Source organism: Bos indicus x Bos taurus, chromosome 4, assembly GCF_003369695.1.
Source record: "Bos indicus x Bos taurus breed Angus x Brahman F1 hybrid chromosome 4, Bos_hybrid_MaternalHap_v2.0, whole genome shotgun sequence".
NCBI classification, from domain to species: domain Eukaryota; kingdom Metazoa; phylum Chordata; class Mammalia; order Artiodactyla; family Bovidae; genus Bos; species Bos indicus x Bos taurus.
Window position 1 is genome coordinate 106,632,992 of NC_040079.1, and position 25,070 is coordinate 106,658,061.

The following is a 25,070-nucleotide window of genomic DNA, read 5'->3' on the forward strand; positions in this document are numbered from 1 at the left end:
TAGTGGTTAATTTCTTTCTGTTCAGAGCACGTTAGGAGTTTCCAGTCTTCTTCCCATTTTCTTAGACTCCAGAGTAGACAGTCTTAATATTTTTCCCTTAAAGAGCATCTTTGCTCTTACCTTTTTTTTTTTTTGGTTTTGGTTATAAGAGTTGTCTGATAAATACTTGGAAGGCAGTCATTAAGAACCATCATTTGCCATTTTGATTCCACTTGTTTGACTTAGTATGAAGAGAATGCTAGATTTCTAATTTAAAAAAATAGATATGCAGCAAGCAACAAGGATTTACTGTATAGCATAGGGAACTATAGTCAATATCTTGTAATAACCTATATTGGAAAATAATTTCAAAGATAATATATGTGTATATGTATAACTGAATCACAAAAAGAAGAATTATATTTTTTTTAATTTAGCAATGTTTATCTTTCTGCCACTTTTTCTAAATGTCCTATGGACATCTAATAACATGAAATACAAAATTTTAAATATATTTGTGTAGGCTATAAGATTAATATAAATAGAAATCTATCATATTTAAATTATTAATGACATCATTTAAGATGCTCCTATTCTTATTTTTCTGCACTTGATATTCTCAGAAAAATGTTACTATGTCTCACTGTGATTATATATTTTCTTTTCCCTTCTATTTCCTCTGATTTTGCTTTCTGTATCTTTGTTTCTTTATTGTTAGGTGTCTAATGGTTTATGATGTCTCTCTTCTTAGTGAATTGTACCTTTTATCATTAAAAATACTCATCTTTGTTTCATTTAAAAATAAATAGATTTAATTTAAAAAATAAAATTTAATAAAAAAATTTTTTAAAAGAAAAAATCCATCATTTGCAATGCTAATATTCAACGTGGCTGAGGCACTCTCATCTACTGCCGGTGGCATTTTAAATTAGTACAGTTCTTTGGGAAAGCAACACGCCAGCGTGGAGCAAGAATCACAAACACAGAATTACTCTGGAACTCGTTTCACTCCCAGGAACTCACCCTATGGAAATAAAACAGCACAAGGGGTAAATAACAAAAATGATGATGATGAAAATGACGACCACTAACCCATCACATCCCATGGCTTATTCTTGTTTCTCATACTTGATCTCTATGATTCTGGTGACTACTGGCTCCTTCATAAGCATGTTATTTCTTTCAGTGTTCCTGACCCTAAATGTTCTGATGTCTTTTTCACTTCTCATTATACCTCTGGAAGGGTCCTTATTCTTTCCATGCCCATAAAGACAGACATTGCCCAACCAGAGTAATTTCTTCTCCCCTCACCTCTATAGCTACAGATGATCTCCAAGATGCCCACATATCTTCTTCAAAAGATAACCCTGAAGTCCTCATCATCCTTGAACTCAAAGTTCTTCCTTTCCACATGCTTTTTGGGCCTATCCATCCGTAACACCAAAAGCATTTAACCTTTTCTTGTCTCGTCAGGCTTTTCTTTCCTTCTCTAGCACCACAATCCTCATTCACATTTTCTGTCCTTTTTATCAGATCTATGGCTCCCCCAAACACATCCTCAAATCTTGAAAGCATTACAAAAATGCAGTGGTCCAGACCTCAACTCAGATCTATGCCTTAGGTATCTGTATTTTTAGTAAGTTTCCAGGTAAATTCAATATTTTCCTGGCTCCAAATATAGGACTAGGAATCCAAGGCCATACTTGCCTCCCAGACTCTGATGTATTTTCAAACTCCTTCACACACATTCTATACCCCACACGTCTCCTCTCCCCCACCTCTCCCTCTATATGATCTGGAATGCCCTTTCTCCCATCTCTACTTGTCCAAAGCATAGCCACCATGTGAGACCCAACTCAAATGCCTTATTCTCTAAATATATTTGTCCTCAATAACCTCATTCACAAATAGCTTGTCTCTCTATGGGACTGCGCTTCTTATCCCACAGTTCTCTTTGCCAACCTGCAATCCACTTGACCTCAATAGTAGCCCTGCATCAAGCTTTAAAACCAAGTACAGATGGTCTGAAGGATATAAGGAGCACTGTTACCAAGCCCAGGGGCCTCAGCATCAAGACAAACACACTGTGAGTCCCACCTGCCTTTCTGCCCTGAGCCCAGTAACTGGTTTCTGCCTTGTTTCTGCTAGGAAATCCTTGCTTTGTATCTGAGTGCTCTGACCACTTCCAACAGCTCCCCTTGAGCAAAGGCCACTTCTGGCAACTAGCCCAGCAACCTTGCACTACCCAGCTTTTACCTGGGTCCTCATCTCTTCACTCACCCCGCACCCATCCCATTGAGGTTTCTGCAAACTGTGCATGTGCATAAGTGTGTATACACATGCACACACATACACACACACCCACACACCCCTACCTCAATAAATAAATTTACCAAGTACCTAATATCAAGACCAAATATCAAGACTCTAAGTAATGAATCACAAGCACTTGTCCCACAAGAATATACAAATTAACTGCACCTGGGAATAATGCTTTATGATATTACTGCTCACCTCTATGAGTACAAATATTCGAGAGCTGGAACTACATAGAAACATATCCTCAGACAGCTTCAAATTAAATATGTCATTTACTCGAAGTGGGATCTTTAGAAGAGAGAAGAATTCCTTCATTGCTGTATTCCTTGCAGGTCTAGCATTTATTGTGTTGTACGATAGATTCTTAACTGTTTACTGAATGAATGTGATCAACGAATGAACAAATGAATGGTCTTTACCTGCATTTTCTGCGGATAGGTGTTAAGTATGAGGGCAAGTTGGTTCCCTAAGAAACAGTTTTTACTTTCTTTATGTAAAAAAAAAATGAGAGCATACATCAGGGCATGTCTGCCTGATTTCCTTCATCTCTGCAAGCCACTTCTGAAGAACTCAGTCTGTGTGGCATGATGCCATCACATGGTTCCAGAAGAATTTTCAGACTCACTTCCATACTGAAGAAGGAAAGCTTATCTTGAAGAGGTAGAAAGATTGCTCAAGGGCAGGGTACTCTGACTCCCAGAGTTTTTCTGGACTCTTGCTTCACATGTCTTCTATATCAAACAAATCACTAGTCACTAAACCTACAAAGAAAAGTTTGGGCCAATGTGAGCATAGTGCCCAAGAGAAAATCCCCAGTCAGTGTCATCCCCAAACTGTTTCTCTAAGTGCCACTTCCAAAAGGAATACATTGAATAACAAAGACATTTAAATATCTATCATATCACTCAGCCTTTCAGAATCGTTAATGTGATGTCAATTAATTAAGAATGACATTTAAATAATGAGTTAATGTTTTGCTTTCCAGCCTCAATGATTTCCTTACTTTGGACTGGCAGTGATGATGATAAAGATTTTCTGATGTCAGAAATAAAACTGGAACAGTGCAACACATACTTATACCAAGCCTCTTTCTTAATTGACTGGGTGAGAATCTTCCCTCCACTGGCTAACAGCGAAGCCCTAACCAGGAGCTCTGACACAGGCCACTCTGAGTCACGCAGGAAGTCCATCTGCGCTGGATTCAGAGAAATGCAAGACTTCCCATCAGAAAAAAAGGATGTGTTTTCCCCAAATCTTCCATAAAGGACCTGCTATCCAGTAAGTTGTCTCTCTGGAAGAAAGCTCAGCAACTCTGCTAAAAATAGATGCTTACCCTGATACTATAACCATATGGTTATATACAGTACTCTCTGCCTGACAAGATAGCAACAATTTTTAACTAGTCAGTCCATGTGCTACATAAAGAAAAAAAATCCTATAGTACACAATTTTTTTTAATTTGTAAAGACAGTGACTTTTAAATAGCCTTGAATCAGAGATTTTCAGTCTCCCTGAAGTCCAATTAGCTGGTAGCAAGCATCCTGCCAACTCCTCTTTACATAAAGATAATTTAATGAATTTTGTATATACAAAATCTTAATAGTCTTACTAAATTCCCCCCTAGGTTTGGCATTATTGAGTTGTACTTTTTCACCTTTACTAAAACCTCCTTAACATCTTGCCTTTAGCCTCTGAGTTATCAGAGCACCTTAAAAGATGAGGATGGTTTCACCAAAAAGAGGTAAAAATCCGTTGAGGTTCATAGAGTGCCAGAGAATCCAATGGAGTCCAATTGTGGATGCAGTTGAAAGTCCTGAGGATTTCGTGTTGGGCATTAAGCTCACGGAGCCCCTGAACACACTTTCCTCTCCTCAAATCACGAGAAAAAAGTGGTGACCAGGTGCGGCCAGTACAAGTTGACCATGAATAAAGTATTCTAATTGCCTTATTCATGAGTTCACTAGGCAATAAGTGGATCAGGGAAAGGTAGAGTTTATTAAATATCTGAATTTAAATATTATTTAGAAAATTAAATATCTGAATTTTACCCCAAGTATTTTTTCAATATAAAACAATATGAACTATATGGAAGCCTACCATTCAAATTGAATAGCAGAGTATCTGCAGACATCGGTTTCAGTTCTGGTCTGCTATGCACGTGACGCTAGAAGCCCCAAAGAACCCTAATCCACTCCCTCTATACTTCTGTTCTCCTGTTAAGGGTTTCAGAAGACACTTCTGTTTCTGCTTCTCTAAGGTCCCCTTGGGAGAGGCCTCACCTCTGTACAGAAAATCAAGGATATAAGGGTTTTAGCTGATAGGTATTGACAGCTGGGAAAGAAGACAATTTTAATATAATGGGATTATGTTGGGAGCAACTGGGGAAATCTGAAGATGGTATATATAGTAGATAAGTTGAAAATGTACTGAAATGGAAAAATAGAAATACTTGACTAGAAATGCAAGTTCTTCAGTTTGTACAGTATGACATCATTTATCATATATATGATGACATACATCTTGTGTGAAAGAATATACACTAAGGTATTAAGAATGCCAATGCATATTCTTCATAGGAATGTAATTTTTTCTACTTTTGCTCATTTATCTTTTCTAATTGTATAAAATGACCTGATATTATTTCTATAATAAGAGATCATTAAAAATAAATGGGGGGGGGGTGCTTGAGTGTCCTTGACTGATTGGAAGGTAGAAAACTTAGTGATGGTATTTAGGCCATAGATGGTCCAAAAGGAGGACAGAAATCAACTGAATTACTGTATTACTACCCATCCGCCCAAGCCACTTGTCACAAAATTCAAACATCAGTCATCTTCTATCTAGTTAAGGAGGTTACGTAGTAAGAGACTGCACAATATGTTATCATATTGAGACATATTTTAACTTTGAAATCACTTTGAAAGTATTCCTTTTAAATCAAATTTTGGACAGTGTGTAGCCCATGCCCTGGGGTACAGTAAACTTTATGATGTCAATACTCTCCTAGTTTCCACAAGCCAATGCGTTCTCTAATTTAGCTTTGTCACTGGGAAGCCCAAGGAGTCTCAGCCAAACATAAGAACAGCCCTAAAGCAAAGTCCCTTGTAAGCCATCCATGTCCATAAGAATAAATGTGGGCTGAATTATTATCACTTAAATAGATTCATTTCTGGTCAAATATCTGAAGGTTAGGAATTAAGGATTAGGGTAAATCAAACAGTGATATTAAGTTGGTGCAAAAGTAATTGCGGCTTTGCATTGCTGAACTTTGCCATTTGATACTGGAGTACATCTTTAAATAAATATGGTTATGTTATATATCATTTTGGAGAAGGCAATGGCACCCCACTCCAGTAGTCTTGCCTGGAAAATCCCATGGATGGAGGAGCCTGGTAGGCTGCAGTCCATGGGGTCGCTAAGAGTTGGACACGACTGAGTGACTTCACTTTCACTTTTCCCTTTCACGCATTGGAGAAGGAAATGGCGGCCCACTCCAGTGTTCTTGCCTGGAGAATCCCAGGGATGGGGGAGCCTGGTGGGCTGCCGTCTATGGGGTCGCACAGAGTTGGACACGACTGAAGCGACTTAGCAGCAGCAGCAGCAGCATATATCATTTTAATGAGCATTTTTTGCCTTATTTTTTTTTGCTAATGACTTACTACCTACTGTGTATTTTACATTTATTTTAGACTTATAGAAATCATGTTAGACAAAAAGCAAATTTGAGCGATGTTTTTATTTGAGTTCAAAATGGGTCATAAAGCAGCAGACACAACTCGCAACAGGAACACGTTCAGCCTGGGAACTACTAATGAATGCACAGTGCAGTGTGCATTCAAGAAGTGTTCAAGAAGTCTGGCAAAGGAGAGACAGCCTTGAAGATGAAGAGCGTAGTGGGTGGCCACTGGCAGTTGACAATGACCAACTGAGAGCCATCACCAAAGGTGATCCTCTTACAACTACATGAGAAGCTGCCAAAGAACTCAACACCGACCATTATATGGTCATTAGGCATTTGAAGCAAATTGGAAAGGTGAAAAAGCTGGCTAAGTGGGTGCCTCATGAGCTGACCAAGAATCAAAAAATCATCATTTTGAAGTGCTGTGTTCTCTTATTCTATACAACAATGAACCATTTCTTGATTGGGTTGTGACGTGTGATGAAAAGCGGATTTTATAATCGCAGATGTCCATCTCAGTGGTTAGACCAAGAAGAAGCTCCAAAGCACTTTTGAAAACCACACTTGGACCAAAACAAGGTCATGGTCACTGTTTGGTGGTCTGCTGCCCACCACTACAGCTTTCTGAATCCCAGCAAAATCGTTATATCTGAGAAGTGTGCTCAGCAAATCAATGAGATGTACCGAAAACTGCAATGCCTGCAGTTGACCTGTAACTGGTCAACAAAATGATCTGTAACTGGTCAACAAAAAGAGCCCAGTTTTTCTCCTTGACAATGCCTGACCACACATTGCATAACCAGTTTTAAAAGTTCAATGAATGGGGCTACGAGGTTTTGCCTCGTCCATCATATTCACCTGACCTCTCACCAACCAACAACCACTGCCTTGAAGCATCTCAAAAACCATTTTCAGGCAAAATGCTTCCACAGCAAGCAGGAGGAAGAAAATGCTTTCCAAGAGTTCCCTGAATTCTGAAGCATGGGTTTTTATGCTACAGGAATAAACAAACATTTCTCATTGGCAAAAATGTATTGATTGTAATGGTTCCTATTTTGATTAATAAAAATGTGTTTGAGCCTAGTTCTAATGATTTAGAATTCATTGTCTGAAACCACAATTACTTCTTCATCAACCTAATAGCTAAAACTCACATATTCTTAATATATGTCAGACTCCTTTCCTGGTGCTTTACAGATACTATTTGTTTAATCATGATTACCTTATGGAGTAGGTTGTGTATCACACAGCGATTGCTGTTAGAGATGATGTAGGGCTGAGGTATAGATTGTGGAAACTTGTATTGACCTGCCCAGGTTCAAACCTAGCATTGTAGCTATGTCCTGCGTGAACCTGAGAAAATTATTTATTCTCTCTGTGCCTCCATGCCCTGTAAAAAGTAGGATGATACTTGATTCTCTCAATAAATGTTTAACACCTATCATATGGACACAACCACAAATATGACTTAGTCCCTTCTTGCAAGGAACCTATCATTTCCTGAGGAAGAGAGACATGTATTCAACTAAACATAAATCATTCCTTAAGAGCTATAAAATGCTAATGCTTCACTCTCATGTATCAAAGATGTAAGCTCTTGCTTTGAAATGAATATTCTTTATCATATTGAGAAAAACATTTATATTCCTAGTTTACTAAGTTTTAAAATATGAGACTAGATATTTACATTTTGCAAGTACCATTTCAGTATATACTGCAATATTTACTTTTCCCTCTTTGACCTTTTTATATGCTGAATTAAGGTAGCATTTTTCTATATTAAAATATCCTTGAATTTTTGAATCCAACACAATTAAGCATAACATTGTATCCTTTTAATACTGTATTGGATTCCAGCTGCAAACAACATATTTAGGATTTTTTTCCATCTACATTTATATGTAAAACTAGTCTTTCAAATTTTGTATTAATAGGTTAATTTTTTGAAACCCAAGAGCTTATTCTTTGTTCAGTATGTTTAAACAAGCAATGATTAATTGACTCTACCAAAACTAATTATGAGAAAGAGAAAAGTACAACAAATGTAAATTGTAAATGAGAAGCAGGCTATAACTACAGAAGCAGAAATTGGAACACAAATTATGATACTATAAGTTTAAAAATTACACTGGTATAATTGAAAAAATGTTAAATACGTCTCCTCTCTATTCACTCAGTTTAGAAAATGTACTTAACTGCTCTTAAAAATCAATAAAAGAAAATTTTGTTATATTTCATATGTTTAAAGCACTATTTAACCTTTTCTTTATAATAGGGCATATTAAGTATGCCAATTTCCAAATTAACCACTTACAGGGGTTATATAAGAAGTGTTTGCTAATTCTGGCTCTGCAAAGCAAACTGTAGTTTTGGTTTGAAAGTCTGGCAAGTGAATGGCAGAATTTATGTGCACCTTTAGGTAGGACCAGATGTGTTGCTTTGATTCCTAAGTTATCTTCTGCAAGATTTTCCATTTTTCAAAAAGTCCAAATTCTACACAAATATGCAAATTTATGGCTATAGAATTATATTCTTAGGAATTACCAAGTGCTTTTCTCAGTCTCGTGTTTTACGAAGTGTTAGAGTTAACAGTAACTGCTTTCAAAGATGTTTCTTCTACAGAAAAAGACATTCCAAGTAGAATTTAAAAAACTGAAATATAACATTCTTCTGAAATTTTACTCGCATATATACTTTATGGAAACAAAAACATAAATTTGCATGGAATGTGCCTAAGTTCAAAACAAGGGCACAGTTTACTAAGCTATTCCTAATGCCTTCTCAAGCCAAGCCTGTGCTCAGTTCTTCTGAAAAATCATTTCCTCAATGCCAGTTTCTTTGCATCGCTATGAAACCTGCACTTAGCAAGGGATATACTCCTTGACTTCCAGTTGCCCACTCTTGCCAGAATGTTTCTATAGAGAACTGAAGCTAGTTGGAGTTTGTGGAGTTTGTGTGATGTGGAAGTAGATAGCACTTCTTCCAAAGTGGTTAATTTTAAAAAATCATGTAAGAAGGGGAAAGGAATGAGGTTCCCTCCAACAGAATAACTGCTGCTGTCCCCAGAGTGCTAACAGCATCAGTCAACTTTCTCCAGAAGTTTTCAAAAGGGCTCGTCGACTATGAAGTCGGTAATAGTATTTAACACTGCCAGTGGAGCCCCTTGACATTAAGCATCTCTGACACAATGCCATCGCTGTGCAGAAACAGGCAAGAATATTACCTTAATGATAGGCCAATGGACCCCCCTAAGGAACGTGATTATACTGTGCCAGCTCTTGTATAAATGTTAGATCTTACATGCTGTGTTATTATTACTTTTCCTCCCCCACCCTCAAAGACCTTTTGAAGTGTTCAAAGCAAAAGATGAGGAGAAGACGTGTGCTACTCCAAATCACAAAGGCGATTTGTTAACACAAACCAGCCTGGTGCCCGCAAAAGCCTCTATGTTCGCTCTTCTCAAATTGAAAGCAGTGTCCAACCTGTTTCAAAAGACCTATGAAGACAAAACACTCAAGTCTGAAATTCATGAACAGACAGGTATTGGTGAAATCATTTTAGTCTTATGTATTGATTTCAGAAAGCTAAAAATCCTACAACATAGGCTAACCCTATTCTCATTTCTCTGTTTTCCTCTACCAAAATTGCCGAGGCTTTTCTGAAAACAAAGGACCATCAGAAGATAATGCTCATAATAAGGTGTTAAATGAACAGAGAAAAATGCAAAATTGTATACCTCTCCTCCAGGAATTCCCTTGTGGCTCAGCTGGTCAAGAATCTGCCTGCAATGTGGGAGACCTGGGTTTGATCCCTGGGTTAGGAAGATGCCCTGGAGAAGGGAAAGGTTACCCACTCCAGTATTCTGGCCTGGAGAATTCCGTGGACTGTATAAGTCCATAGGGTCGCAAAGAGTCGGACATGACTGAGCGACTTTCACTTCACTTCCTCCAGGAGCATATACAGTAGCAAGACATATACACAGGTAGATAAGGATCGAAAAGTACCCTGACAAGACAAAGGCTGATCTGTTAGAATGCTGGGGCTGTGGATGATTGCTTCTTTTATTGAAGCTTTATTAAAATGCTTTATGATTGTTTCAAAAGTCAGAGAGGTCAGACATCACCAACTCATGAGCCAAATCTAGCCCACAACTCCTTTTAACAAAGTCATTAACACTTAATGTCTATGAGACTGTTGCATAAATATTTGCAGTCTTAGCTTCTCATGAAAAATTGAAAAGTGTGGAAAAACTGGTCCATGTTCCCATCTGAGCTCAACAAGCCCAAGAGCTGTGAAGAGAGCATCTGAGATTTATAAAGGGAGTGCTAGCTAACAAGCTGCCAAAGGCCCCACTCCCCACTCATCTCTATCGCCTGCCTATGGGCACCCACACGTGGGAATACTGCTGAGGAAACCTGGATTAAGAACGTTTCCATGACCCCGTGCATATTAATGAGCCATCTCCTTTCTCCCGTCACACTGCTACATTTTTGGACGTTCCCTCAGTGGTCAAATTAGAGAATGTCTATATCGGCCTTGAGAAGGCCGTTCGTTACATAATCTTGGAATATACCTAGTGTAATAAAAGTTTGGCAACTGACAAAAATGAAGCAGTTAATCCTGATGATTATAATAATTAATAATGATAATAAAAACACTTTGGGGACCGAGTTCTCAAATTTGTCAACTCTATTAAGCAAATAAACAAGACTTTTGAAAAAGTAAATTTAGGGTTACAACATCTCAGTGTTACAAAGATTCTCATAGAAACCAAAACCCAGGTAGAATAATGAGAAGCTAGATATATATTCCGTTTGTCTTTGGTCCTTCCCTACTTTCTTTTAAACTGAAGCCAATGGATATGCTTGTGCTTTGTCAAATAAGACACATGGTGTCAAATTAGCCTATTCACGAAAGAGTGATACTTATCACTTCAAGGGTTCAAAATCAATCCTATGTCACCAAAAATAGCAAGCCACCAAAATGTAAACATAAAAAAATGACTGATAAATAAAGAGGAGTGCACAGTTAACAACATGCAACGGAATGGTGTGGTTTTTCAGACTTTTGGTTTCTTGCCTTTTTTTAGGGGAGAGGGAGGGAGGTATTATTGACATCCCACCACGGCCTTTGTGAAGGGACAATTCTTACCTTGTCAACGGTCCCAGGTCGCCTGAGTCTTGGCTTCCAGCTTCACTGGGAGTGCTCACTGATTTCGAGGAGGGAGACATAGGGGTTGGGACTAAATAATGAAAATAACAGGTATCCCATGTTAAAAAATGCAGCGGCTGCACTGGGAAGAGCAGTGTCAGATAAATCAAAACAAACGGGCTCAAATTAAAGTGATTGTATGGCCAGGAGAGATTGAGATGGGATAAGGAAAAAAAAAAAAAAAGGAAAGAAAAGAAAAGGAAAAGAGTCCAGTGAATTTTTCATACTTCGGAAATTAAAATTTGAAATGAATTTAGACAGAATTAACTTAGAGATTCTAAGGCCATGTCCACCTTAACAAAGTAAAATGGAGAATCAAAACAGTTACCTGGATAATTCAAGGCAAATCCCTCTCTAGCATGAACTATCCAGATAATTCTAATGCTCCACTTTATTTTGTTAGTATAGATGTGACCCATTCAAAATAAAACGAGGTGTCTATAAAACTTTAAATGATTATGAAATAAGTGATTCTGAGGAATTTTAGAAGGTCATAGGGAGTCAGAAAAGTCTGCTGCATGTTTTGCATTTCTTGGAGGAAAGTCTGTTGTCTGTGGAGTATAAACTGCATTTGCTATGAGAGACTAAACGACAGTTAGAGAAAAGGGTAAATGTTGAACCCAATAATTTAAAAATCTCTTTCAAAACAAAGCACAATGCCAGGCTGCTTTATTTTTACACTTAATTAATAGTTGCATCCCTTGCACTGTTTACTGTGTTTGGGAATTGTGTTCTTTGCGTCTGGCAGCTCTAGAAAGCACTGCCGTGTACACGTAGGCAAACCGCCATTCTGGAGACAGGAGAAACAGGTTCAAAGAGCAAGGTCAGTGCAGACTGGCACTCTCAAAGCAAGGGTAATAAAAGAAAATAAATTAGAGGAAATGCAAATGGATTTTCCCCCTCTATCTTTCAGATACAAGCCAAACGTCCTTCAGATAGAAGCTGCACCAAATAGCCAAGGTGGCTCCAGGCCAGATGAGAACGGGATCTCAGTATCACTCTTGCCAGAGAAGCCATATGGGCAGCAAGAAACTTCAATACATAGTGTAGATTCCCATTTGGTTTCAATCATGTGCAATTTCCTTTTATTTATTTAATAAGGTAAAGGGTTTAACTATGTTGCCCAAATCCTATAACACAATGGCAGATCTGTCAAGAAACTAGGAATTTTCACGTGGTTCTACAATTAATTCACTGATTACCCTTTGCAGTAAGTCAGAGGGTAAGTCGGAGGGATGGATAAAAGTTGAAAACGGGCTCCACATTTGCCAGAGCCCTTTGGCAGGGATGACAGGATAGTTCAGAATTTGGTCATGGTTTAGGGATATTTAAACTGTTTAGCTCTTAAGGTTGAATTGCTGGCTTTACGCAGGTTAGGGGAGAACAAATATTCTACGGTTGTGTTTAACCAGTGTTCACACTGCAGCAGAACTTCAAAGGCTATTTTGAGGCAAGAATATAATTGCCAAGGGTCTAACATGTATTACTTGTCAACTAAGTAATAAAAAGGTCTGTCAGCTCCTCATAGAAGACCCATCACTCAAATATCCTGTGGGTTACATCTCCCATACCACAAAGAAACTAACAAAATAATCAACGTCTTATTGGGGGTTATTATATCATTGTTAGACATATGATTTTACTTACTATTAGTACACACTGAGGTTGAGCATAAAATGTTTTTTCATGGTGTTTAGTTTAGTGTGTATGTACTGAATGATATCCAGAAACACTTAATAATTTATATGATTATTATATTTTGCCCTTTTACTTACTTATATTGATACACACACTTGCCATTTTATTGTTCATGGGATAATTTTTATTGTTAATTTAAGTAATTATGGAAATAAATGAAAATTTATGTTAATATAAAAGCCAATGATGGAATTAAACGATGAACGATTTATAAAAGGGGATCTGATACTATCTTTATTTATATGTATTATTTTTAAAGCTTTTATTTTACTATATTGGATATCATGTAGTTTTACAGACACCCTGGGATTACTCTGAAATGTATGGAAAGCAAATGGATAAAGAAAAATAAAATAACTTATCACATGAGTGACGTATAATGACAGAATAAACATATTATGTACCAAGTTACCTTCAACAAAAATAAAAGAAATAGTTCAACATCCAGATCCTGAATAAAATGAGATCGTGGACAAGTAACCAGGTATGAATGAGTTGGAGGAAGGGTGTTGCAGTAAAGACGCCGATCAGCAATGAAACCAAGATACACAACAGAGTCAAAGAAATTTAAACATGTTAATTAGCTGCTAATCTGCCACCATTTCAAGTTTTCCTATATGTTCCCACCGAGCATTCTATTTTCATCATAGAATAACTCTGTGCCTGGGGTGGTTATGAAATTCATAACCAGATTCACAGTATTTAGGTTGGCAGAGAGAGGCTGGGATTCAGCAATGGAAATGAAGCTTTTCTTCTTCATCTTGTGATTTCTGGTATTTACCAGTGGTAACTCATTTAACAAGTGTAAGACACTCTAACAGTAATGCAGTGGGTTAGGTTGACTGCAGCATCAGCCAGTAAGCAGCCAATTGCTAACCACTCTACAATCTGTCCTCCTATCTCCTTCCAGCCCCCACAATTCCAAAAATAAATACACCTGAGCCATAAGCCAAAGCATTTCTTAAAACATAAAAACAAAAGGAGATGTAAAAGAATAGTAAACGCTGGACATGGTATATCCTACACAAGTCAAATCTGAGGCTATATTAAAACACAAAGCACTCTAAAGTACCTAGAGGGGGCTCTGGCGAGATCCCGATGCTTTGCAGCAGGGCCTCCGTCTCTCGGCGTTTGCGATCCAGGTCAGAGTCATCTGGAACGGGTTCTTTCTTCTGCTGCATGTCAGCCTACAAAAAGCAGATGCCAGGGAGAAAGTGAGTAACCGAGCTAAATGTATGCCTCTGGATGAAACAGAAAATGGCAAATGAATGGCAGCGAAGACCAGGCAAAAGCCCTAAATAGATATAAACGTGTGTATAAAGGATGAAAAAACATGTAACTGCTCCATTTAATAACTACTAACCCAGTACTTTCTCTTCGGGTTGAAGGCTTTTTCCTGCCTCTATCACATGTTAGAGGAGAGTTTTTCTCACTTGGTCTCAGAAGAAACCATCAAGACAAAATATTTCTAACTTGGATGTGGATTTAAACAAAAAAAAAATAAATCTGTCTAGTTATTTAGATACCCATGTCCCTTCTGGGAAGACATATTATCAGTTCTTGATGAGTGTGCATTTGTAATATTCATGCCTCACATTTGGGATTATGCAAACAAGGAATTATTGGTGTCTGGCTGTAAGATTAGTTATGAAAATCTGTAACTGTAAAATACATTATTGTATCAGTATTCTAAGTTTACCATGGTTTCAATAAACCAGACTAAAATTTTTATTAAGGCATGTGAACAAGACTTATCTAAGTATTGTTACATAATTCCGATTTTCATAGGCTTCTGTTATACATATTAACGCAAAGGAGAAAATTATGCACATGGAAAAATATAAAACAAAAAGTCCTTCAGGAGAGATATACTCTTTCCCCATGTGCTTTCTTGGGGAAGACACACTTTGTATGAGCTTCTGATGCCCAGTCTGTCTCTTTGAAATGAGGAAACTAGAATGCTTGGTGGGAAAGTTAAAGGAAAAGCAACAAGTCAAAATAGCAACAAGCCAAAACATGGGTTAAAGAAGGTTGGCGGTGGAATTCTGGGGGGAATTAAATGCTCGGGTTTCTTTCCTTTTCAGAACACAATTACTACTTAAGACAAGGCATTTGCCCCACATCTGAAACACGATCATATCCTATTTGATGTGCAGCTACTTCACAACAAGGCTTTGTGAGTTTCCAGGAGTGAGACTGTCTCAGAGTTTGTCAAAAGCCAATTATCCACTTATCAGACACACCTTCCTCTCCGGGGGCAAGCTGGGCTCCCTCACAGACACATTACCTCTTTCAGGAATACAAAGAACATTTCAAAGCAGAAAAGCATAATTTCCGTCGTGGCATATGCAACAGAAAGCGCTCATGCAACTTTGACTTACGCCCAGATGGTAACCCACACACCGACTAGAAACAGAATGCATCTTTGCACACAGTGAGGGCTCAGTGCTTCTGTTTTATTCACCTCGGGCTTAAAATACACTCAGGTATGTGATGTCTTTGTTGTTCAGTCACTAAGTCGTGTCTGACTCTTTGCAAACCCATGAGCTGCAGCACACCAGGCTTCCCTGTCCTTCATATTTTCTGGAATTTGTTCAAACTCATGTCCATTGAGTTGGCGATGCCATCCATCTCATCCTCTGTTACCCCCTTCTCCTCCTGCCCTCAATCTTTCCCAGCATCAGGGTCTTTTCCAATGAGTTGGCTCTCTGTCATCAGAGGGAAAACTGACATGATGGGGATCAATAAGGGCTAATGAGGATGTAGAAGATTCAGGCTCTCTCATGTATCCATGAGATTTCTGAAATGGCAGTTTAATCTTGGAAGATATGAAAGCTCACTTTCTTTCCCAATTTTAACATTTAAACTAGCAAGTTCCAAAGTTTATGCATACAACAGAGGCAAAGATGTGTGATGCTAAGTCACTTCAGCTGTGTCTAAGTCTTTGAGACGCTATGGTCTTTAGAGCCCGCCAGTCTCTTTGGTCCACGGGATTCTCCTGGCAAGAATACCGGAGAGGGTTGCCAGGCCCTCCTCTAGCGGATCTCCCTAACTCAGGGATCAAACCCGTGTCTCTTACGTCCCCTGCAATGGCAGGCTGTTTATTTACCACTACACCACCTGGGAAGCCCAGAGGCAAAGACAGAACTAAGATTTTAAAAAAGGACCTTGCAGAGTGATGATCTATATCAATGTTCCCCTGTCATAAATTTAAAAGAAGGATTGAAGGGAAAGTGGGGCAATGAAAAAAAAGGGAATCACCACTGTCACTACTGAAATATAAATTTAAAAAAAACCAAGATAAGCAAAATTTGTCTCAGGAAGCCAAAATGGCATATCATGGTTTTACAGTGAAGAGGTGAGCCATGACTGACTGGACTGTCAACTTCACTGAGAATAGATATGTGTTTATTTTGTTCACAACTATATCCTCACATCTAGATCCAGGCTTGCCACACAGTCGACGCTCAGTTTGAAAATGCTGAATGAATGAAACAACTGCCTTTGGTAACTGTTATGTTCTAAGACATCGAATCTAAGAATGATACACCATTCAGGAGCGTTTCCACCAGCTATACCTCATTCAGAAAGCTCCTTTCCCACACTACCATGAGAAGGCATCATCTGAGCTCCCAGTGACCCAGTGCTCACAACAAAGCCATTTCTATATTCTAGCAATAGCAACAAAAACATTGAATCTTTCTTCATCCTTTCAACAAAAATTTATTTAAGGACAACAGGGTGCCAGGGATAATGAATGCGAGTTCCAATGAAGCTCATATAGAGTGAAACAGAAGAAGAACCATCAAATCTTTTCCTTTTGAATAAACTGAAGGCATATTATCTATAACTTTCTGTCATGTATGCCCTAGGCAGAAAGGCACAGAATTTGGTTTTTTTCTTTCATTCTAACTTTCATCATTAAGCATTCAAGAAACATATTAGAGTGGGCCTCCCTGGAGGCTCAGTGGTAAAGAATCTGACTGCCCAGCAGGAAGCATGGGTTCGATCCCTGGGTTGGGAAGATCCCCTGGAGAAGGAATGGCAACCCACATCAGTATTCCTGCCTGGGAAAGCCTATGGACAGAAGAACCTGGCGGGCTACAGTCCTTTGGGTTGCAAAAGAGCTGGACATGACTTAGCAACTGAACGAGAACAAGACACGTACCAAAGAGTAAACCTCGTGTCAACACGCATGGCCAGACAGTGTGCAAAAGCAGCACCCAGAACTCCATCTCCCAAGTGTCTCCCCCACAACACAAGGCACCGCCACAACGCATTCTCTGCCTTCTGCCTTTTTTTTACTTCTTAACGCCAACAGACAATGCAATGACAGATGACATATATCAGTAAGGATAAACTGTCCATCTAGACATAGCAGAAGCTTAGGAAAGCTCTGACACTCAAAGTTGACCAGGAAAAATGCAAAGTTAGGTAACTGGGGCTTATTGGAAATAAAGCCAGTCCCTAACTGCTATCAATTAACACCTTACACTAAACAATGTGCTTCTTCATCCAAGACAGTTAGACCAAGTGCCCTAATCATGAAACCTTTGATATTTCCCATGCACATACTACAGAGTCCTCATACATTTTAATGACTCAGTAAGGAGTTTTTGCATAGTAGTAATTTAAAATATGCTCCATGTCTCTCCCAGCAAATGGTATTTCTGTTTGTGAGAGTCATCAGAGTTGAGACCCAGAGAGGAGACCTTAAGAAAGAAAATTTGTCAGCTGAATGATTTGTCATTTTTCTAAAGACAGCTGCAGAGTTGTTAACACCCGAGGACAGGTCAGAAAACCTCGGTCCATCCTGTAGTTCATTGCTCAGTCACTAAGTCTTGTCCAGCTCTTTGCAACCCCATGGACTACAGCATGCCAGGCTTTCCTGTCCCTCACAATCTCCTGGCGTTTGCCCAAGTTATGTGCATTGAGTCAGTGATGCCATCCAACCATCTCATCTGACCTTGCGGCAATTCAGCAGAAGGCCAAGGACAGGACAAAATTTCAGGGTGGCCTCATTAAGCACACCTCATTGCTTTAAAGCCAATTTTTCATGAAATTGGCTCTACATCTTAAATGGTGGCCACTATAATTATTTAAAAATCAGATTGCATCCATAATAGCACAACCAAGAAAGCAGTTGACATCCAAAGGCACAGAGAGTGGTAATTTTATACATGAACACATTTTCCTGGGTTCTGTGGAGACAATCAACCTGGGTGGTCCCAATTCACACTAGTTTTCAGTCATGGCAAATACACTGACACTCAGATTAGCAATTAAAGAGCACTTTGTTTCCTTTTGTTTCCTTTTTATTCTAAACATGTTTTATTCAAAATATAAGCCTAAGTAAAGCTGAAAAAAACAAACATAAGCTTAATGCATGCTAAGTCACTTCAGTCGTGTCCGACTCTTCACAACCCCGTGGACTGCAGCCTGCCAGGCTCCTCTGTCCACAGGACTCTCCAGGCAAGAATATTGGAGTGGGTTGCCATTTCCTCCTCCAACATAAGCTTAAGGCTATTTCTAACTGTCTACAAACAAGACAAAAACTAGAAAATCTTAAACTCGAGAGTCAATGACAACGACCCTTAACTGGAGCATCCCACAGACTCAGGATCCGAAGCTTCCAAGGAAATTCACAGAAAAAAAATGCAGGTGCTTGGAAAGAATGTCTGTGACCAGCATCTCAGACCCGCCCTACCCCTTCACTCACTCCTTAGTTATATGAAAAGTGAAAATGTTAGTCACTCAGTTGTGTCCAATTCTGTGCAACTCCATGGACTGTAGCCCGCCAGGCTCCTCTCTCCATGAATTCTCCAGGCAGGAATACTAGAATGGGTAGCCATTCCCTTCTCCAGGGGATCTTCCCCAGGAATTGAACTTGGGTCTCCTGTATTGCAGGCAGATTCTTTTACTGTCTGAGCCACCAGGGAAGTGCCCCTCTATTGAAGACCTACTATGTGGCAGGATCTGTGCTGGACATTGACTCCGTGATGAAAAATACAACCCTGTCCCCCAAAGCTTGTGCTCAGTGAGGAAAAAAAAAAATACATGAATAGGTAAATGGTGCTAAATAATTTGGTAAGGTCAGGGATAGGGCATAGGACTAACTCAGTCATGGGTTAGAGAAAGGTATTAGAGAAGGCTTTCTAGAGGAAGAGACGTCCAGGCTGAGAACTGAAAGACATGTGGTTAACAGAGCAGCGGAAGCCAAGGCGAGAGAATATTCATGAACTCCTGTCAAGAGAGAGCCTGGCCCATGGGGTGAAATGTAAGAAGCCGAGCCTTGCTGGCTGGAATGTGGATTTAGGGAGAAAGGAAATTAAACGGAACAGGGAGAGCCATTGTGCCTGTCTGGGACCCCTGATCAGTGGGAGCTGGAGAAGGGGTGCTGAAAGCATGACCCCGGGTTTCTGATTTGGACAACTGGCTGGAATGGGGGGTCCTTCCTGAGACTGGAGATAAAGTCGGATCACTTCTGAGGCTCAGCCCCTGGGGCCAAAGAGCATTTGAAAAAGAAAGATCAGAAGAGATTACTTCCAGGTTTCTTTCAACTACAAAATGCTGTCATCCCAGGCAACTAGGGGCCTTGGATTGTAAGACTGTGCGACAGTGGGTCATTTTTGAAAAATGGAGTCCCCAGCACTGATGCTGATGAATGTCTGCAGGTTCTGCTGGCCGGGTGTGAGGGCCATTTCAGTAGCAGAGTTTCAGCTGTTTCTTACCAAGCAGATCCTCTGTGTCTTCAGAGTCCTGCACCACCTCCTTGGATCCTCAAAGAACTCTGAGGAAGGACCCACTCTCCTCTCCATTTTACAGAGGGGAATCCAAGTGCAGAGGGATCCCAGACCCGTTCAAGGCCATCCTGCAAAGGGCGGAACCAGGTTTCCCAGCCACGTGAAGCTTGAAAGCCTCTGTGTTAACCCAGAGTTCTACTGCCTGCGTCTTATTAATACAACACTGGACTCCCTGAACAAACCAAGTCATCACAATCTGACCCAAGGAAAGATCTTTTGCAGGGGAGATGGACTTGAAGGGTCAGGGCTGAAAGCCAGGATAGACCTTCAGGATGATACAGTTCAATGATCCCCAAATCTGACCCTATTTAGATACTTCAAACCAGAAACTCTAGGGAGGGGAGACTGGGACTCTATTGCCATAGACTTCCCTGATGGCTCGGCAGGTAAAGAATCCACTTGCCAATGCAGGAGACACAGGAGATGCAGGCTTAATCCCTGGGTCGAGAAGATCCCCTGGAGGAGGAAATGGCAACCCACTCCAGAATTCTTGCCTGGAAAATCCGATGGACAGAGGAGGCTGGCAGGCTACAATCCCTGGGGTCGCCGAGAGCTGGACACGACCAAGTGACTCACATGGAGAAGGAAATGGCAACCCACTCCAGCGTTCTTGCCTGGAGAATCCCAGGGACAGAGGAGCCTGTTGGGCTGCCGTCTATGGGGTCGCACAGAGTCGGACACGACTGATGCGACTTAGCAGCAGCAGCAGAGTGACTCACATACGCACCTACCGTGGAGCAGAGTCAGGTTTCAACCACCCTGTCAGTTTAGCAACAAGGAGACTAAGGCTATGTAAAACTTTAATTGCAAAAGGAGGTGGAGGCCCGGGAAGGCCCCAGGTCCAGGTGCTCTGCACACCATCACCCCCCACAGTGTGCTGTCCCCAACCCGCCAAGGCTCTGTCTGTTGAATAAAAGCTAAATCCCCACCAGGCAAAGCTATGTGGTACAGGAACAGAAAGGGTGGCCTGTTTCCATCAGTCTTGTTTGCCTGTAATTTCCTCCCCCCAAATGTGTGAAATGACAAGGATGAAGCAGACAGCGTAATATGGAGCCAGATTTCCCATATCACTTGGCATTTCGTGGTAATTCTATGGAATTCAAGTTGGATATTAGGATGTCAGTTTAAAAGGAAACCGATGATTAGTAAAGGATAACAGGTGCTTTAAAACTACAATAAGTGCTGACATTTGAAGGAAAGGGAGCATAATAACTTAATGCTTCTTTTGGCTTCACATGGAAATGAATAGCCGTTCCTTGTCAATTCTCACCTCTGCTTCACTCAAGACTGCATATATAACAGCAGAGATCTCCAAAGGCAAAACATTATGCTCACTGTCAAGGACAAATAAACGATGGCATCAATCAAAGCATAATGGCACCAAGAGAAGCAAGATGCCAGGAGGTCAGAGGGGGACACAATTATGTTTTACTTTGCTGGAAAATAATTGTTAGAGATTTTTTTTTGCCTCGGTCTCCCAGCCTTATAGTGTGAAACAGCACTTAGCTTCTAAGTCTTCAAAATACATTCTTTTTTCCCTTAAAATAAAAGTAGGGAAGCAGGTCTGATCTCTATACACATAGCACTACCACACTATACAAAGTTTCCTTCTTAGAAAGCTACCAAAAATATATGTGGCATCTGGTTTTTGTACAAGATGTGGGCTATTTCTACACCGCCACAACAAATCAGAGAATTAAAAATAAGCTATTTGTTGGATTGAGATAATAGGAAAGACACACGATATAGCAGAAAGGCATTTAGTTGGGAACTAAGAGTCCCAGATTCCATTCCTACCCTGTTGGTGGAAATGTAAGTAGGTGCAGCCGCCGTGGAAAACAATAAGGAGGTTCCTCAGAAAACTACAAATAGAATTCACCACATGATCCAGAAATCCCGGGAAAATATTTGGGCAAAACTATAATTCAAAAAGATGCATGCACCCCTATGTTCAGAGCAGCGCTATTCAAATAGCCAAGACATGGGAACAACTAAACATCCATCACCAGAGGAATGAAGAGAGAAGATGTGATCCACACACACAATGACTCCTGCTCCATCACTGAAAAGAGTGAAACACGCCATCTGCAGCAACACGTGTGGGCCTCACGTGTTGATCACACTCATCATCGCCGAGATGATCACACCCAGTGAAGTCGGTCAGAAAGAGAACGACAAATGCCGTATGATACCACTTCATGTGGAACCTAAAGTATGGCACAAAGGAACCTGTCTACAAAACAGAAACAAATCCACAGACACAGAGATCCGACTTCTAGCTGCCAAGGGGAGAGCGGGAGGGAGAGGGATGGACTGGGAGTTTGGGATTGGTAGATGCAAATGATTACATTTAGAATGGATAAACAACAAGGTCCTAATGATTAGCACAGGGAACTATATTACAGATCCTGTGATAAATCATAATGGAAAAGAGTATAAAAAAGAATGTGTGTTTGTGTACACCTGAGCTGTACAGCAGAGATTGGCAAACATTATAAATCAACTATGCTTCAATAAAGGAGTTTTAAAAAAATATTTTACAAGAGGAAAAGAACATACATCACAATTTCTTTAGAAATAATAGTGAAAGAAATTAAGAAAAAGAAAGGATGGCTTTTCTATTATAGTATGCTTATTAAATGGTCTAAAAATTTAATAAAAAAAAAAAAAAAAGAGTTCTGTATTCCAGGTCTGACAGGCAGAAAAGCTGCACTTCACCTCTGGGCTTCTGTTGTATTGTTGGCATAAAGAGGGGCCTGAATGGAGGTCAGTAAAATCTCTGCTGGATGTAACGTATCATACAGCAGTATCTACTATCCTATCTACTCCCTCATCAAAGGAGAAAAATGCAGCTTTCCCTTTACCAATTCCATCATACTTATCTACTCTGAAAAATACATACACTGAGGAAATAATGGCAATTCACTAGCATCATTTTCTATTTTCCTCCTAAAATGTTCAGGTTGGGTAGTTTTTTTAAAAGCCTTTGCTCGACACTAACGTTTATTAAGTAGTAACGACGTCCCAGGTTACTGGGACAGAGTTGCTAAGAAGACATCAGAGGATGAGATGGCTGGATGATGTCACCGACGCAATGGACATGAACTTGGGCACACTTCAGGAGATACTGAGGGACAGGGAGGCCTGGCATGCTGCAGTCCCTGGGGTCGCAGAGAGTCAGACAGGACTGAACAACAACATATCCCAGATATTGCTAAGTGCTTTATAAGATCAACTTTTTTCATCCTCATGACTGAACAAAATAAACACACCGCTATTTCCCTGTTAAGCACAGGGAACTGACACCCGGAAAGGTGAAGGAATTTCTAACAGTAGAACTATCGTAGATCACTTTCAGGGTTCTGTTCAAGTCTGGGGTAAACCTGGGGTTTGGAGGTCTCTGGACCAAATGCTATTGACCATTTATGTGGTGCCTGACCAGTACACAATAGATGGCAGTGACCTTACTGTTCTAAGTATGTAAATACCACTCATTTTATGCAGGTATTGTAAACGCATTCTTTCACAGGGTCCTCTTCATCCATCTGACCAGCCCCTAGGAACTGAGTGGTTTTCCTTTTCCCTGATCACAGCACAGCACCCAGGACTTACCTCTTTCTTCTTCCTCTCCTCTTCCTTCCGTTTCTTCTCTTCTCTTATCTGTGCTAAGCGCTGTTTTTTGCGCTCTAGCTCAGCTTTTAAGTCACTTTTGTCAGACATGTTGGTTTCCTTGGAGCAAAAGAAGAAAAAAAGTGAATATACACAAGTAACTTTTCTGTATGATCACTGCAGAAATCGTTCAAAAGGCAATCAAACTTGAAAACAGGACTTCTGGGTAGTAACCGATTGTATACCTTACCCTCTGTTGAAAAATCAAATAAATTAAGTTAGATCTGATCTCCCCCTATATAAAATCTTCCCTTTTCATGGGGAAGACTATTCTATAATAGCAGCTTAATTCAGAATAACACATTTTCCTGTACAAGTTTCTTAACAAGTAAACAACAAGAGACTCAAAGAAGAACCATCATCATGACTTCCAATTTAGATGATAATGGACCAATTCATCCTCACACCGAGAAAAGAAAATGGGCTGTCATAAACTCTTAGAGACATGCCTTGCTCAAATTTCTATGCACTCAGTAAACATTCCTCCACCAAGCTTGGGCACATGGAGATTTCATTTTGCCTAATATTATATGCATTAGGGAAGACAGCCACTGAAGACCTAACATGTTCATCTTTTCCCGTAAAACTCCTCCTGAACTGTCACAATTAATCTCATCTCCAGTACAACCCTATTTCTATAAAACTTTCATTTGCATACTGAATGCAATTCTGCTTATTCTGGCACTTTTCCTTTTCACAGCAAAAAATGCTTGCGAGCACATGAATTAGGAGATAACACTATGACAAGTTCTTGGGAAAATTGATCTGAACAAGAGTTTTCATGTTAACGGTGAGGATGATCCTAGGGGCGATGGTGCCAGAAATGTCAAGTAAAATGAATTTGGAGAAGACTGTCACCAATTATCCATCATTCATATGTCTCTTTTCTGCGCCCAATTGGAAACTAAGAAAATGGAAGCACGGAGAAATGAAGAACCTTTCTGCGACCCAAACTCCTAAATTTTTTTAAAAACGAATCATAAATGTCACAAGTATCCATTTGCATACTACTTGTATGCAACAATGATGAAACACACATATAGTATACTTCTAAATAGATGACAAAGTGAGGGATGGAAAAAAAACGCCCTAAAAGGTACACAGTGGGGCTTCCCTGGTGGCTCAGCAGTAAAGACTCTGCCTGCCAATGCAGGAGACATGGGTTCAATCCCTGATCCGGGAAGACTCCACAGGCCTAGGTGCAGCTTGGTCGTGTCAGAACTACTGAGCCTGTGCTCTAGAGCTGGAGAGCTGCAACTACAGAACCCACACACTGCACCCATTGAAGCCTGCGTGCCCAAGGGCCTGTGCTCTGCAGCAAGAGAAGCCACTCCAATGAGAAGCCTGCACACAATAGCTACAGAGTAGCCCACATTCCTAGCAACTTAAGAAAAGCCCATGCCAAGAAAGCCCAGCACAAAGTTAAACAAATAAATAAACTTTATATATACATATATTTTTATATATGTGTGTGTGTGCATTATATGTACATATAAAACACAAGCAAAAAAAAAAAAAAAAAAAAAACACAAGCAGTGAAAAATCCTGGAGCTTCCTGTCACTCTTTAGAAGGTAATCAAGAATCTGCAGTCACCCTTAGGCACGTTCAGATGAAATACACACTGGGAGTGTCCTGTGTTCCTCCTGTCCCACCACACACATTTTTTCTTATAATATGATGGCAAAGATTTGCAGAAATAATAATAACCATC

At 39.9% G+C, this 25,070-nt stretch overlaps 1 protein-coding gene across 9 annotated transcripts in view; it reads right to left on the reverse strand.

Annotated features, from left to right (window-relative positions):
- DYNC1I1 (dynein cytoplasmic 1 intermediate chain 1) overlaps positions 1-25,070 on the reverse strand; it is a 379,346-nt gene that overhangs the window by 311,498 nt on the left and 42,778 nt on the right. For 5 of the 9 annotated variants that reach the window (XR_003510865.1, XM_027540115.1, XM_027540109.1 and 2 more), the window contains exons 2-4: positions 23,302-23,418; positions 13,959-14,073; positions 11,129-11,270 (exon numbers count right to left, since the gene is read on the reverse strand). Coding sequence is in view for 8 of the 9 variants with exons in the window: in XM_027540115.1 (XP_027395916.1) it covers positions 11,129-11,270; positions 13,959-14,073; positions 23,302-23,409 (365 nt within the window). In the remaining variant the exon portion in view is untranslated. The remainder of the gene's footprint in view (positions 1-11,128; positions 11,271-13,958; positions 14,074-23,301; positions 23,419-25,070) is intronic. The other 4 variants (XM_027540116.1, XM_027540113.1, XM_027540114.1 and 1 more) reach the window with 1 other exon arrangement.